Source organism: Bidens hawaiensis, unplaced genomic scaffold (genome assembly GCF_021521415.1).
Source record: "Bidens hawaiensis isolate Kalapana, Puna unplaced genomic scaffold, B.hawaiensis_p1.1 tig00038979_1, whole genome shotgun sequence".
Taxonomy (NCBI): domain Eukaryota; kingdom Viridiplantae; phylum Streptophyta; class Magnoliopsida; order Asterales; family Asteraceae; genus Bidens; species Bidens hawaiensis.
Window position 1 is genome coordinate 26,691 of NW_027496838.1, and position 13,518 is coordinate 40,208.

At 35.9% G+C, this 13,518-nt stretch overlaps 1 protein-coding gene and 1 pseudogene across 2 annotated transcripts; one reads left to right on the top strand and one right to left on the bottom strand.

Moving 5' to 3' along the window:
- The first annotated feature begins 591 nt into the window (after positions 1-591).
- On the top strand, positions 592-7,668 carry LOC143590730 (mannosylglycoprotein endo-beta-mannosidase-like; annotated as a pseudogene). Its single transcript, XR_013145528.1, has 11 exons — positions 592-727; positions 809-947; positions 1,056-1,283; positions 1,375-1,433; positions 1,617-1,665; positions 1,745-1,975; positions 2,086-2,255; positions 3,307-3,511; positions 4,386-5,045; positions 5,565-5,792; positions 6,676-7,668. The product of XR_013145528.1 is annotated as a mannosylglycoprotein endo-beta-mannosidase-like (transcript).
- A 1,595-nt stretch (positions 7,669-9,263) lies between these two features.
- LOC143590731 (uncharacterized) lies at positions 9,264-11,922 on the bottom strand. Its single transcript, XM_077071123.1, has 8 exons — positions 11,822-11,922; positions 10,692-10,805; positions 10,533-10,615; positions 10,354-10,468; positions 10,126-10,217; positions 9,996-10,061; positions 9,818-9,911; positions 9,264-9,377 (listed from the first exon to the last, which is right to left on the bottom strand). The coding sequence occupies exons 1-8, from the start codon at positions 11,918-11,920 to the stop codon at positions 9,264-9,266; spliced, it is 777 nt and encodes a 258-aa protein (XP_076927238.1). The 5' UTR covers positions 11,921-11,922.
- Positions 11,923-13,518: the final 1,596 nt, after the last annotated feature.

The window sequence follows — 13,518 nt, forward strand, 5'->3', positions numbered from 1 at the left end:
AGCTTCAATGTGGCGCCCGAGGTTGGTGGTGGCAGAGGTGGTGTGAGGTGATAGGCGTGGTGGTGTTTATAGGCGGGTATGGAGGTTGCTGGAGGTCGATGGTGGCCGACGGTTATGGAGGTCGACGTGGGTTTGTGGTAGAAAGATAGAGAGGAAGAGAGAGAGAGGGCTTCAGAGAGATATATCTTTATATGATATATATTTATATATTATATTTTAGTTTATTTATTAATTTTGTTAAGTAAATAGGTTGATTGACAAATTTGCCCTAATGTGCAAGACATGTGACCTGAATTAACGAGAAATACTAACTGGGTTAGGGCTAAATGACAAATGGTGTAACATTTGAAAATGTAAAAGACAATTTATGTTACTTTTAAAGATAAAGGACAGTCGCTAAAATTTGATGTAAATATAAAGACAATTCCTGTCAAAAAATAATAATAACAAAAACACATGTTATCTTTAAATACTCCGTCTCACTATTATCAACCGACGGACAACATTAAACTCCCCGAATATCCGAATATCTTTCATCATCATCATCATCATCATCGTCCATTCTGATCTACAGTTGAAGAAGAAGTTGAGAAATGGTGAAGACGTTGTTGGAGGAAGGATGGTTAGCAGCTCCATCCGCCAACGTTGACTTCACGGGAGTTCAGTTGACCACCACCAATCCTCCCTCAGAAAATCCACCCTGGATGCCGGCGGTTGTTCCGGGAACGTAAGGAATTATTATTAGTATTAGTTGAAACTGATATTTGATGCCTATAACTTATTACGGAAACATTTAATTAATTGGCAGTGTTTTGGCGACCCTTGTAAAGAACAAACGCGTCCCCGATCCTTTTTATGGGTTAAATAATGAAGCAATTATGGATATTGGTGATTCCGGTCGGGGATATTATACTTTCTGGTTTTTCACAACGTTTCACTCTAAACTGGTAGGCATCAACAGTCTTAGGCTTGTATATCACATAATTACAAATCAAGTAACTGGTAGCTGAAGAAATGCCAAATAGTTAATAACAAATTAATTCAATGTTTAACAGTCAACTGATCAGCACGTTGACCTGAATTTCCGGGGCATTAATTACTCCGCTCAAGTCTATTTAAATGGACACGAAACCCTGCTGCCAAAGGGGATGTTTCGCGGGCATTCAATTGACGTGACTGCTTTCCTTAATCCAGATGGTAATAATAAGCTTGCGGTTCTCGTTCATCCACCTGATCATCCCGGTACTATTCCTCCTCAGGGAGGCCAAGGCGGTGATCATGAGGTAATAAAACAATCTGACCGACCTGTTATGTTTTTCAACCTTTACATTACACATAAATACGTACGTATTCATCGTTTGAAACTTGTACCAGATTGGGAAAGATGTTGCTACACAGTATGTTCAGGGGTGGGATTGGATGGCTCCCATCAGGTATCACATCAATTTTCTGACTGATCGAATCTGGTTACAAAAACAAAAACTTCTGAAGATAATATTGTTTCAAGTTGTTGTGTATTCACTCTCTCGTTTTTGCTGTTTCATTTCAGTTATCCTTTATTTGTTTATCAAAGAGAGCACCGTTATCGATTCTCAACTTTTATATAAATTTTGCAGGGATAGGAACACTGGCATTTGGGATGAGGTGTCCATCACTGTTGCAGGGGTGAGTCCATTGTGCACAGCCGCGAATTATACATACTCTGACTGCATTAATACATATAGTTTTCATCACAACGTTGCAGCCTGTAAAAATAGTAGACCCTCATTTGGTCTCATCGTTCTTTGATGGTTACAAGAGGGTTTATTTACACGCAACAACAGAATTAACAAACAGAAGTAACAAAGCTGCAAATTGTTCCTTAAGTATTCAAGTGTCAACCGAGCTTGAAGGAAACACGGTTTTAGTCGAAAACCTTCAGACAAAACAAGTGTCAGTTCCTGCTAACTCACATGTTCAGTTTACATTTCCTGAGGTAATGTTTTCTTTCTTTTATTTATTTATTTATTTTTTTTAATGTTGGTTATTCATTTATTATATTGAAGGTGTTATGTTATTTGAATTGCTGATGGTTTTTTACTGCAGCTTTTTTTCTACAAGCCAAATTTGTGGTGGCCGAACGGCATGGGAAAGCAATCGCTTTACAATGTTGAGATTACTATTGATGTTGATGGTCATGGAGAGAGTGATACGTGGGCCCATTATTTCGGGTTCCGGAAGATTCATAGTGAAATTGATAGTGCTACTGGTGGAAGGTATGAATTGTAGGGGTGAGCAAATAACCGAATTAACTGACTTACTCGAGTTGAACAATTGGCCGAAGGTTCGGTTTAGCCATAATTGATTAACTTAAATTTGTGGTTCGGTTATGGTTTTGGTGAGCGGCATAATCGAATATAGCTGAACAATTAAGTGACGGTTCGGTTAATCCATAATCGATTAGTCAAAAGTTGTGGCTTGGTTATGGTTTTGGTGTGCGTTGTTATAACCAAATTAATCAAAGCAAAAAATTAACATGGTTGGGTTAAGTCGTACCTGATTAAACGAAAATTGTGGTCCGATTGCCGGTATAACTGAACGTAACAATTAAGCAATGGTTCAGTTCTGCCATAACCTAGTAACTGCATATTGTAGTTTGGTTATGGTAACCGATGGTTCAGCTCTCCAAGTGTTGTTAATCTTGGGCGTTGAGGCGGTAAGTTGACGCGAATTCGGTTGATTTATGTTACGTGCGTTATGGTATCTGAACTAAAACAAAAATATATATATAAACTGAGGTGGACCAATGGGGTAGCATTGGTTGGTAAAACTTGGATGTTGGTAAAACTCGAGCGTTGAGGGTGTAAGTCTATGAAAATTCGGTCGGTTCACGTCACATTTATTACGGTGCCATTACTAAAAAAGAAGTAAATTTGGCATTCAATCGGTTTTCGTTACGTTCGTTACTATGCCGGAACTAAAACAAAATGCAGTGAGTCTACGCGAATTCGGTCGGTTTACGTCATGTTAATTACGATACAGAACTAGAACAAACAAAAATGGCATTCGGTCGGTTTACGTTATGTTCATTATGACACTGGAACTAAAATAAGAAAAAAAACACAATACCGTTGACCACTAAGGTGCCGCCAAGTGGCCCAATGAGGGCCCTTGTGGCATCATAGTTGTCTTTTATTCTATATAATAGTAATTTCTTTTGTCCATTCGGGTCAAAAAGTGTTTCAGGCCAACCCAACTTGTAGAAAAACAACCTGACCCACCCGTTTTGCTAGTTCTACATATGATTATTATCGATTTGTTTTGCAGGCTGTTTAAGGTGAATGGAGAGCCGATCTTTATTCGGGGTGGAAACTGGATTTTATCTGACGGTTTGCTTAGGCTTTCAAAAAAGCGTTACCAAACAGACATTAAGTTTCATGCAGATATGAACTTCAATATGATGCGTTGTTGGGGCGGTGGATTAGCTGAAAGACCTGATTTTTATCATTACTGTGATATTTATGGTTTACTGGTAAGCCTCTAATTCTTAGTGGTGTCTGAACCTGAGCCCGAGTTTCACTAATCGAGCTCGAACTGGCTTGCGAGCCTAAACGAGCTTATTATTTTGTATAATTTTATTTTAATATATATTTTTATAATAGTTATAGTTATAGACCTATAACTATTGACTTGGGATGAGAGGATTAGGCATGTTTTGATAGACCTAAACCTCTCCGAGGACATGGTTGAGGATAGGAATTCGTGGAGAAGTAGAATTAAAGTTAAGGATTTTTAGAGAGAATTGAATACCTTAGGGCTTAGACTTAACTTATTTAGGTCGCATACCATAATGGTATTTCCCTTACATATATTATTATTATTATTATAATTATTATTAGCTTTTATATAGCTGTTAAACTGTGATCTTATTATTAATATTATTATAATTAGTAGTAGTTTGTATATAACTGTTAAACTTTGATTTCCTTTATTTTGCTTCATACACATGTACTTAGAGCCGATGGTCTCTCTGGAAGCCACCTCTTCATTCCTTTGGATGGAGGTACGGTGTGCCTACATCCCACCCTCCCCAGACCCTACTTATAGCTTTGCTGTCGGTGGGATTTTACTGGGCATGATTGATTGATTGATTATAGTTATATGTAATTGTATGATAAAATTAACTAAATAATAATATAATATATAGTAGATTATATATAAAATATGTATAAAAAAATAATTGAAGATGTATATAAATACTAAATAAGAAGCAATCTGAGTTCGAGCTTGAAAAACTAGCCTAGCTCGAGCTCTCATAAATTAAACGAGCTGAGCTTGAGCCTGGATAAGCTCGGTTGGCTCGGTTTGTTTACACCCCAATCCATCAGTATTGCTATTTTTTGTAGGTTTGGCAAGAATTCTGGATAACTGGAGATGTTGATGGTAGAGGCGACCCGGTCTCCAACCCAGACGGCCCGTTAGACCATGAACTTTTCTTATATTGTGCACGCGACACCGTCAAACTTCTAAGAAACCACCCGAGCCTTGCTCTATGGGTAGGAGGAAACGAACAAACACCACCCGACGACATCAACAAAGCTTTAACAAACGACCTAAAACTCCACCCGTTTTACTTAAAAGTCAACGAGCCCGACAAGTCAACCAACCTCACCGCAATGGACCCTAGTCAATATCTAGACAGGGCCCGCGTTTACATAAAAGGGTCATTATGGGAAAGGTTTGCAGATTCACAGGGCGGGTTTACCGACGGGCCTTATGAGATTCAGGATCCTGAGGATTTTTTTAGAGACGATTATTATAAATATGGGTTTAATCCCGAAGTCGGGAATGTGGGGATGCCGGTTGCGGCTACTATAAGGGCAACAATGCCTCCAGAAGGCTGGAAGATTCCTTTGTTTAAAAAGGTGGACGGTGGGTTTGTAGAGGAGATCGCGAACCCGATATGGGTTTATCATAAATATATTCCGTATTCGAAACCTGGTTTGGTTCATGATCAGATATTACTTTATGATCAACCGAAGGATCTTATTGATTTCTGTTTGAAGGTATAGATCATGTTTGTTTGGTTTTGGTTACAGGTGCCCAAATGGGTGGGTTGTGTAACAGGCTCGATAAAACGGGTCAGTTTGTGCACACACTTTTTGTCTGTTTTAAACAAAGATTATGAATAGTAAATAATATAATTATAATCTAATTTCTTGTATAACAAGTGGCATAGTTACTTTAGTAGGGTGTATGCAAAAAAATTATATGCGGGTTGAGTTGTTCAACCTAAGCACGACCCGTATATTCATTCGTGTCAAAAACATCAACCCTAGTCCGCATTCGGTTAGCGGGTTGACATGTTAAAATAATCATGTTAACAAACGTCAACCCGTGCATGTCCCGTAGTTAAAAGAGGTCAACCCGTATACCTAAACAGGTCGACCCGAACACGACCCGTTTATTAGAAGGCAACCCAAATATGACCCATGTATTAAATAGGTCCCAAAGTGACCTGTTAACCTATGCTTTTTATTATTTACTTTTGATTCTCATTTTATGTTTGTTCCAATTGTTAACAGGCCCAATTAGTAAACTACATCCAATACAGAGCCTTATTAGAGGGATGGACATCACGCATGTGGACCAAATACACTGGTGTGCTGATCTGGAAAACCCAAAATCCTTGGACTGGTCTACGTGGCCAGTTCTATGATCATCTTCACGACCAAACAGCTGGATTTTACGGCTGTAAACACGCCGCAGAACCGATACACGTCCAACTAAACCTCTGGACTAATTTCATAGAGGTAATAAACCATTCATTTCTAAATAATATTATTAGTGTGAGTTGCACAAATGGTCCCTGTGGTTGACGATATTGCATATTTGGTCCCCAGATATAAAAAATTGCAAACTTAGTCCAAACATTTGTGAGAGGGTTGCGTGCTTAATCACCAGCGTTAATCCCAGATGTTTTAATTAGGGTTTCAACTTTGAAAAGACACAATTACCCTCACGTGAATGACACATGGCATCACTTTTCCGTTCAAAACTAACTGGGATTATTGGTGGGGACTAAAGTTCCAACCCTCTCTGGGCCAGTGAACGAACCGGACATTTAGCATGGACCGTTCGGTAGGAAGTTCGTTTATTTAATAAACGAACGAACATGAACAAAAATTTTTGTTCATTTGGTTAAACGATCATACATGAACATATGTCTCATTCGTTCATTTATGTCCATGAATGTTCAATTACTTTTGTTCTTTTAAATTCGCTTATGTTAGTTTAGTTATGTTTGTTCGTTTACGTTCGTTAATGTATTCTTGTAAATTTTTTAGGCCTAATACATTATTCTTTACATTACTTTTAGCTGGTTTTAGGTTAGTTATGCTGTTTATACTGTAAACGAATGAACATAAACGAACACGAACACGTTCTTTTTTCTAATGAATGAACATGAACAAGAAAACACTGTTTGTTTAGTTTTTTGTTGTAGTTAAAGTTAAGCGAACACGAACATACTATGTTTGTGTTTTTTCAGTTTGTTTTACACGCCTAAACCTCTTTTAACAAATGTTTGGATTAAGTTTGCATTAAAAATCTGGGGACCAAACTTGCCGTATGGTCTGTGCAAATTTTCTCATAATATTACAATTTCATTGTACATTAACACATAATATCATCCAGGTGGTTAACACCACATCAACTGACCTTGCTGACGTGGCAATTGAGGTATCTGTATGGGATCTTGAAGGAACATGTCCCTACTATGAAGTCACTGAAAATCTCTCAGTCCCATCAAAGAAAACCGCAACAATGTTCGAAATCCACAAACCCGAAACCCGTTTATTTTCTTCTTCTTAAACTTTATAACCCGTCGGATTCTCGTATAATATCACGAAACTTTTACTGGTTACATTTACCCGATGGCGACTATAAACTGCTCGAACCGTATAGAAAAAAGAAAATACCTCTTAAGTTGACTTCCGACATTTCAATTAGCGGGTCGACATATAATGTTCGGGTCAACGTGAAGAACATGTCGAAGAAACCAGAAAACAATACTGCACTCTACAAGAACAAGTTTGTTGAAAAGTACGATGACTTTGACTTTAACTCGGATGTTACAAAACCGGAAGGTGGTCTGTTGCAGAAGTTGTATAACCGATTTTCGAGAGTGGAAAATGATAGTAGAGTTTCTGAAGTTAATGGGACCGAAGTCGGGGGTTGCGTTTTTTCTTAATTTTTCTGTTCATTCGAGCAATAAGGATGATAAGAAAGGTGAAGATACGCGGATACTACCAGTTCATTATTCTGATAATTATTTTTCGTTGGTCCCGGGTGAGGAGATGGTGATCGCTCTCTCCTTTGAAGTACCGAAAGGTGTTACTCCGCGAGTTACACTTCATGGGTGGAATTTTGACAGTGCACATACTGTTCATTAAGGCCAAGCTGTTGTGTGTGTTTGTGATTGTGTTTTCAAGTAAATTAAAAACTCAGATTGTGTGTAAGAGAGAGAGCAGAGTTGGAACTTAGGACATATTTCTACTGTTGTTTGTTGCAATAAGAAGATTGTTGTGTGTTTCTGAGACCATAATACTATAATTTTATATACTTTCAAAGTTATGTATTACTTTCTTATTGTAGTTTTAATCATTGAACTACATTAATCAAATTGTTAATTGCTAAAATATATGATTATACATATCGTAGATGAATGTGTAATTTGTATATAAATTAATATTAAGCTTTTTTTTAGCAAAAGAGTGTTAGGAAAAATATTAACTAAGTGTTTTTTAGCAAGTACTAATTAAAATAGTATTCTGATAACTTTTTTTTATTTTATTTCTCGCTTCTATTTTCACCGGATAAAACTAAGATGTTTTGATAACTCCTTTTTTGTTTCTCGCTACTATTTTCATTGGATAAAACCAAGATGAGTTGTCATTTCTCTCTTAGCTTTTTATAATAACACAATGATGTAAATTAAAAGTTTTTATAACTATGCATTTTCTCTTTTTCTTTTTTTTTACAGTGTTTTATTTAAAAAGTGATATGAATATATTAATCGAATGCTTTGACAGCCAATAGTTATGAATAAATAATGATGTCATATAATATCTATAACAATTTTTTAATATACAGGTTATCAATTATGTTTTTAATATTTTCTTATAAATTAAAATTCCATAAAACAAGACTCCTAATATTTGTCTTAATTATAAGTTCATATAAACAAACACTTGAATTTGCACGCTTTTTATGAATTATCTTGAAATTTAGAATTATACTTGAGTTTTATAAAAAAAGAAAAAGAAGAAGAAGAAGAAGAAGAAGAAGAAAACCTCTAGTTTGTTGTTACGTGAGTATACCCAATAAGGTTGTGTATTATGTGTTCGAGACCACCTTAACCAGTGGTTATGGCTTTTTGTGAATCGGAGTGGCCGTGGCTTGATAATTAAAAAGAAAATTTTGTTAAGAGCGTGTTTTAATTTTTTTAATATTCTTCAACTTTTAGAAGGAATAAAAAAAGCAAGTTCTTGAAAGCACTATTTTACAAAATTTTTTTCTTTAAAATTCACTTACTAAAAAAATCTATTTAAAACCCGATTTCTTTAAAAAGAAACATTTTTTCTTGAAGTTTTTTTTTTTTTAATTAAAAGATGCTATTAAAATAGTTTTTCTAAAATGATTTTCTTTTAAACATCAAAAAGGGTTTTTCTTTGAATAAACTAAGGACTTTATAATTTTCTAATTTAAATATTTTTGGAGCTTTTCTTTATCCAACCAAAGGTTTTCTTGATCTACATTGGAAAAAAAATTAGCTAAAAAATGTCCAAAATAGTAGCGACACTCGTAGCTTATGATACGAAAAGTTTATCGTATTTAATACGGACATCGAGATGATGCAAATTCGATATCGGTTATGTTCGTTATGGTACCATAACTAAACCAAAATATTCAATCGTCAATCTACATATTTAATAAAAAGAAAAGGAAAAAACAAAAATAAACATATGTAAACCAAAAGAAAAAAAAAAGCTAAAATAATCTTAAAAGTTGTTTTGTGGCATCTGCATGTGATTTCAATTCTAAACGACTTAGCAAGTAGCAACATCCAATCTAATGATCTATCAAGTCATAACTTAAAACCAACAAACTACTATCAATATTTATGAATACATAATTACTTACAATTTTGATACACACATAACCTGCCAACCATCAACTGGCATCATCAAGTGTAGTTTGTAACCAATAACAAGTTTGAAATCTTACTTTGAGATAACTTTCATGAATTTGTTGAGTGATTTGAAAACTCCTACTGCTTGACTGAATAATGATGGACCCTCCTCTGACTCATCACCTCCTCCTCCTCCAAATATTATCTGCAAACAACCAAAACCTCTTCTCTTAGCATATTCAAAACATCTATACAAACTAGTATATATAGATTCATATATCCCCATCAAAACATGGCATGACTCATCACCTCCTTCTCCTTCACTAAAATTTTGGGTTTAACTAAAACAAGCCCATAAAGCGACCCAACCCTGGCTCGTTTACAAACCAAGCCAGCTAAATGGGCTTTTTTCGAGCTACTTTCAAGTGAACTTCAAGCGAGCCGCAAGTCACAAGCTTTTGAATGATCCTGATTAGAACTAGAATCAGGATACGAGAGTTTGGAGTGTAAGAAGAAAGAGAAGGGTATAATGGCCATATTTGACGAAATGGGTAAATATGATATTTTTAGTTTTTAGCATTAAATTCATATTTTTGGGGGGGCTAAATATGGTATTATGCAAATGGTCCCTAATTAAGTACCAACCTCAAGGTCTTCTGAGTCTGGTTTGCTAATCATTTCCTTGGCTAGTAAGTAGCGGTTTGGTCTGTCCTTGTCATCAGAGAACACTTTCCATAATCTGTTCATGTGTCGGGCAAAAACGAGTGCATGTTACACAAGTGATGAATGTTTGACAAATATACGGCTGACACGTGTACATTACCCGGGATAGCATCTAAACACAGCACCCGCAGGTAGAGGTTTCATCGAGTAAACCGTTGTGAAAGATCTGCACGATTCACATGGAACAAAATGTTATTATTTAAAAGCAAAGCAAAACTGAAGAAAGTTACCTCAAGAAGTATCTTCTCAACTTTCGAACGTTGAATCCAACTCCAACGTCCTCACTGATAAGACGTGGATTCCACATAATGAGAGGTCGTGACTAGAATGACATGAATATGAGATTAAGTAGTATTTATAGATGTATTAGAAGATAACATATAGTTGTATGACAAGAGAACAAAGAGGCTTAAAGGTCCTTTTTTGTTCCAATAATAAGTTTGAATTAGTGAAATTACCGGTTCATCTGAAAGATGAGACGCAATTCGCTCTACATATTCCAACATCTGATAGTCTGGAAGTATCATGACTACAATTTCATCTTCTTTTTCAACAGGCTTTCTATCACTTAAGCTGGATGTTGATATCGTTAGGCTTTGCGTTGTTGTTAACCAAAGGGTAACAATGAGAAAAATACCTGGCAAAAGTGAAAGTGGCATCATGCCAGCTGTATTTCAAAAGTGCAGCAGCTCCAGCATCAGGAAATATTGCTTTGACTCTCTAATAAGAATGACAGAGACACCATTGAAGAAAATAAAAAGTAAGTGTTTCTTGATAAAAAGAAATAGGTACAAACCTGAGATCCTGTTTCTTGAATGAGAGTATCAACAAAAATTCTTGATAATTCCCAGAGTTGACCTTGTGCGCCTTCATCATCAAGAAACTGCAACTGTGGGATTAAGAGCTCAACCTGCAGCATAACAAGGTTGGTTTGATGGTATATATAATTAGATAACAAAAAACATAATAATAATAATAATAACAAGGACTATTGGTTTTTATTGGCCCCAAGTATTTCATTTTTGCCGGCGCTGGTCCCAACTATCACTTTAACTGCCAACGGTCCCAACTTTCACACATGTGTCTGCCACCAGTCCACGACTAACCGAGTACTAACTCCGTTATGTTTTAGATGACGTGTCCATCCTACGTGTTAAAAAACCTTGACGTGGCTGCCTGCGTGTATATTAATAACAAAAAACCCAATTTATATGTGTTGATTGGCAGCCTCACCAAACTCTCAGACCGAGACACCCTCTCCGTCGCCTCAACTGAACTCGAATCCATCGGCTGTCGAGGGCGATGGTGGAGTCGGCCATGGAAGGCGGCGATGGCGTTGACTGTGGAAGGCGGTGAGATCTGGGTTTGGTTTTGATGGTTAGGTCACGGAGCCTGAGGCCGCCGGAGAATGAGAGAGTTGGTGAATTGACGGAATGGATTTGTGGGTATCGAGATTGAAATGTGACCGGATATTTTTGAAGAGTGGTGGTGGCAGAAGCGACGGTGACAGCAGCGGCAGCGGCGACGGCCATATGGTGAGGGGTGTTTGGGGATGAATAAAATTGGAGTTTGGAAGCATTTTGTGAAGGAGGAGATAATAGGGTGGACACGTAGCTACTGATTCCAGCAGCCGGAGAGCAACGCCGGGAAACGGGGGGCCTGGGACTGGAGACAAAACAGAAAAGAGAAAAGGAAATTGGTTTTTTGTTATTAATATACACGCAGGCAGCCACGTCAAGGTTTTTTAACACGTAGGATGGACACGTCATCTAAAACATAACGGAGTTAGTACTCGGTTAGTCGTGGACCGGTGGCAGACACATGTGTGAAAGTTGGGACCGTTGGCAGTTAAAGTGATAGTTGGGACGCAAAAATGAAATACTTGGGACCAATAAAAACCAATAGTCCTAATAATAAAATGTATACAATGGCTCTCATTCCTCCTGAAGAGACAAATGCAGCAGTTGCCTCACTAGACTGTCGAACTGCGCCCTCCAAATCCGAAGGCAAGCAACTGGAAAACATGAATGAATGAATGAATTGTATTAAAAAAACTTCATTTTCATTGTGGTATGAGTAAGAAAGCAAACTTCACCTGTCATCATCATCATCATCATCATCTTCTTCAAGTTGTTTACTAATATCTTGACCTTCAAACTTGTCAAATTTGGCATACGTTCTGGACTCAAATGAAGGATATTGTCTTCCATTATAGCCCCAGCCCCAGGATTCAAACGGGAATACTGAGGAAGAGGGTAATTTCGGAATAATACTTGATGAACAGGTGCTAAGCAAGTATGAGGAAGCCATGATACAACCATTATTTACAACCACCACTAGATTTGATTTACGAGGGATGGGATAAGATGCCTCCAATGGGAGGGACCCACGATATTAATTAAATTAGTTTAGTTTTGTAGCATCCACTATTAATCCATTCATCCAAATATGAATATGTGATTGGAGTTTCAGCAAGTGTTAAAATTGTTCTGATCAGATCACTCATAAAACTTTTTGTTTTTAAAGTAAGTTATTAAAGGTTTTTTTTATTCTAATCCTGTATACTTTACCTAACATGTTAAGTAGGTTTTTTTTTTAATAGTTTGACATTGCAAAATATTTTTTTAAAATTAATTAACAAAATTAGTAAAAACTGGAAAAAGAATTTGTGAAAACTGAAAAAAAAAAAGAGGAATCTGAAAAATTGCAAAAAAAATTTATTATTATTATTATTATTATTATTATTATTATTTTGCAATTTCAAAATTGTTTTTCTTAAAAATATTTTGCAATGTCAAACTATTTTTAAATATAAAAAACCTACATTACATGTTATCTAGGTAAAATATCTAGGATTAGAACAAAAACTAAACTTTAATGATCTGATTGAAACAAAAGATTTTATGAGTGATCTATTTAGAACAATTTCAAAACTTTGTTACTATTTTATAGAGTAATCCATTTATTTAATGTGGGGATTGTTTTAAGGTGTGTAAGTGAAAGAGAGAGAATTACAGTGTGTTTCTGTATATATGAAAAGTTACGGTTCATGGCCTATATTTTTTTTTAATATATTTTAAAAGTGATTGTGAGTGAAAGAGAGATGGTAAAGATAAAAGTATAAAAATGTATTATTTAATTGAAAATGATAGAGAAAACGTAATGGTTTTTAGTGTAATTTTGAATTAGAAGATAGGAATAAGATAAGAATGCTCTAACGTATGTAAAGATAAACACTATATTAAAATAAAAGTAATCTGCATAAAATATTGGTGACATTCATATAACATATCATAAAAAAAATAGCATGTTTAAAAAAATTTATGCAGGATCAACACGAAAAACAGTAACGAAACTCGTATAACTTATGATTAAAAAAAAGTTTAAAGTTTAAAGTAAAATTGATAATGATCCAACGTGTTATGTGTTTTTTTAATCCTTTTTAAATATCTTTTTAAAGTTTGCTGATGTGGCACCATCAAACATGCCATGTGGCCCAACAACATATCGCTGTATAAGTCCCGAATCCGGGTCACTACAATGCAATATCAAATAAACATGTGATTGGGCGGAATCCAAACACGTGATTAATCAAGAAATAAATGAAAAGAACGCAAACACGA

What these genes read in the sequence shown, in the direction of transcription:
- LOC143590731 (XM_077071123.1), bottom strand. Translation starts at nt 11,920, where the DNA reads ATGTTTTCCAGTTGCTTGCCTTCGGATTTGGAGGGCGCAGTTCGACAG. An exon ending in TTGAGAAGATACTTCTTGAG is followed by an intron (nt 10,062 to 10,125) that starts GTAACTTTCTTC and finishes TGAATCGTGCAG; the next exon opens with ATCTTTCACAACGGTTTACT. An exon ending in CAGACTCAGAAGACCTTGAG is followed by an intron (nt 9,378 to 9,817) that starts GTTGGTACTTAA and finishes GGTTGTTTGCAG; the next exon opens with ATAATATTTGGAGGAGGAGG.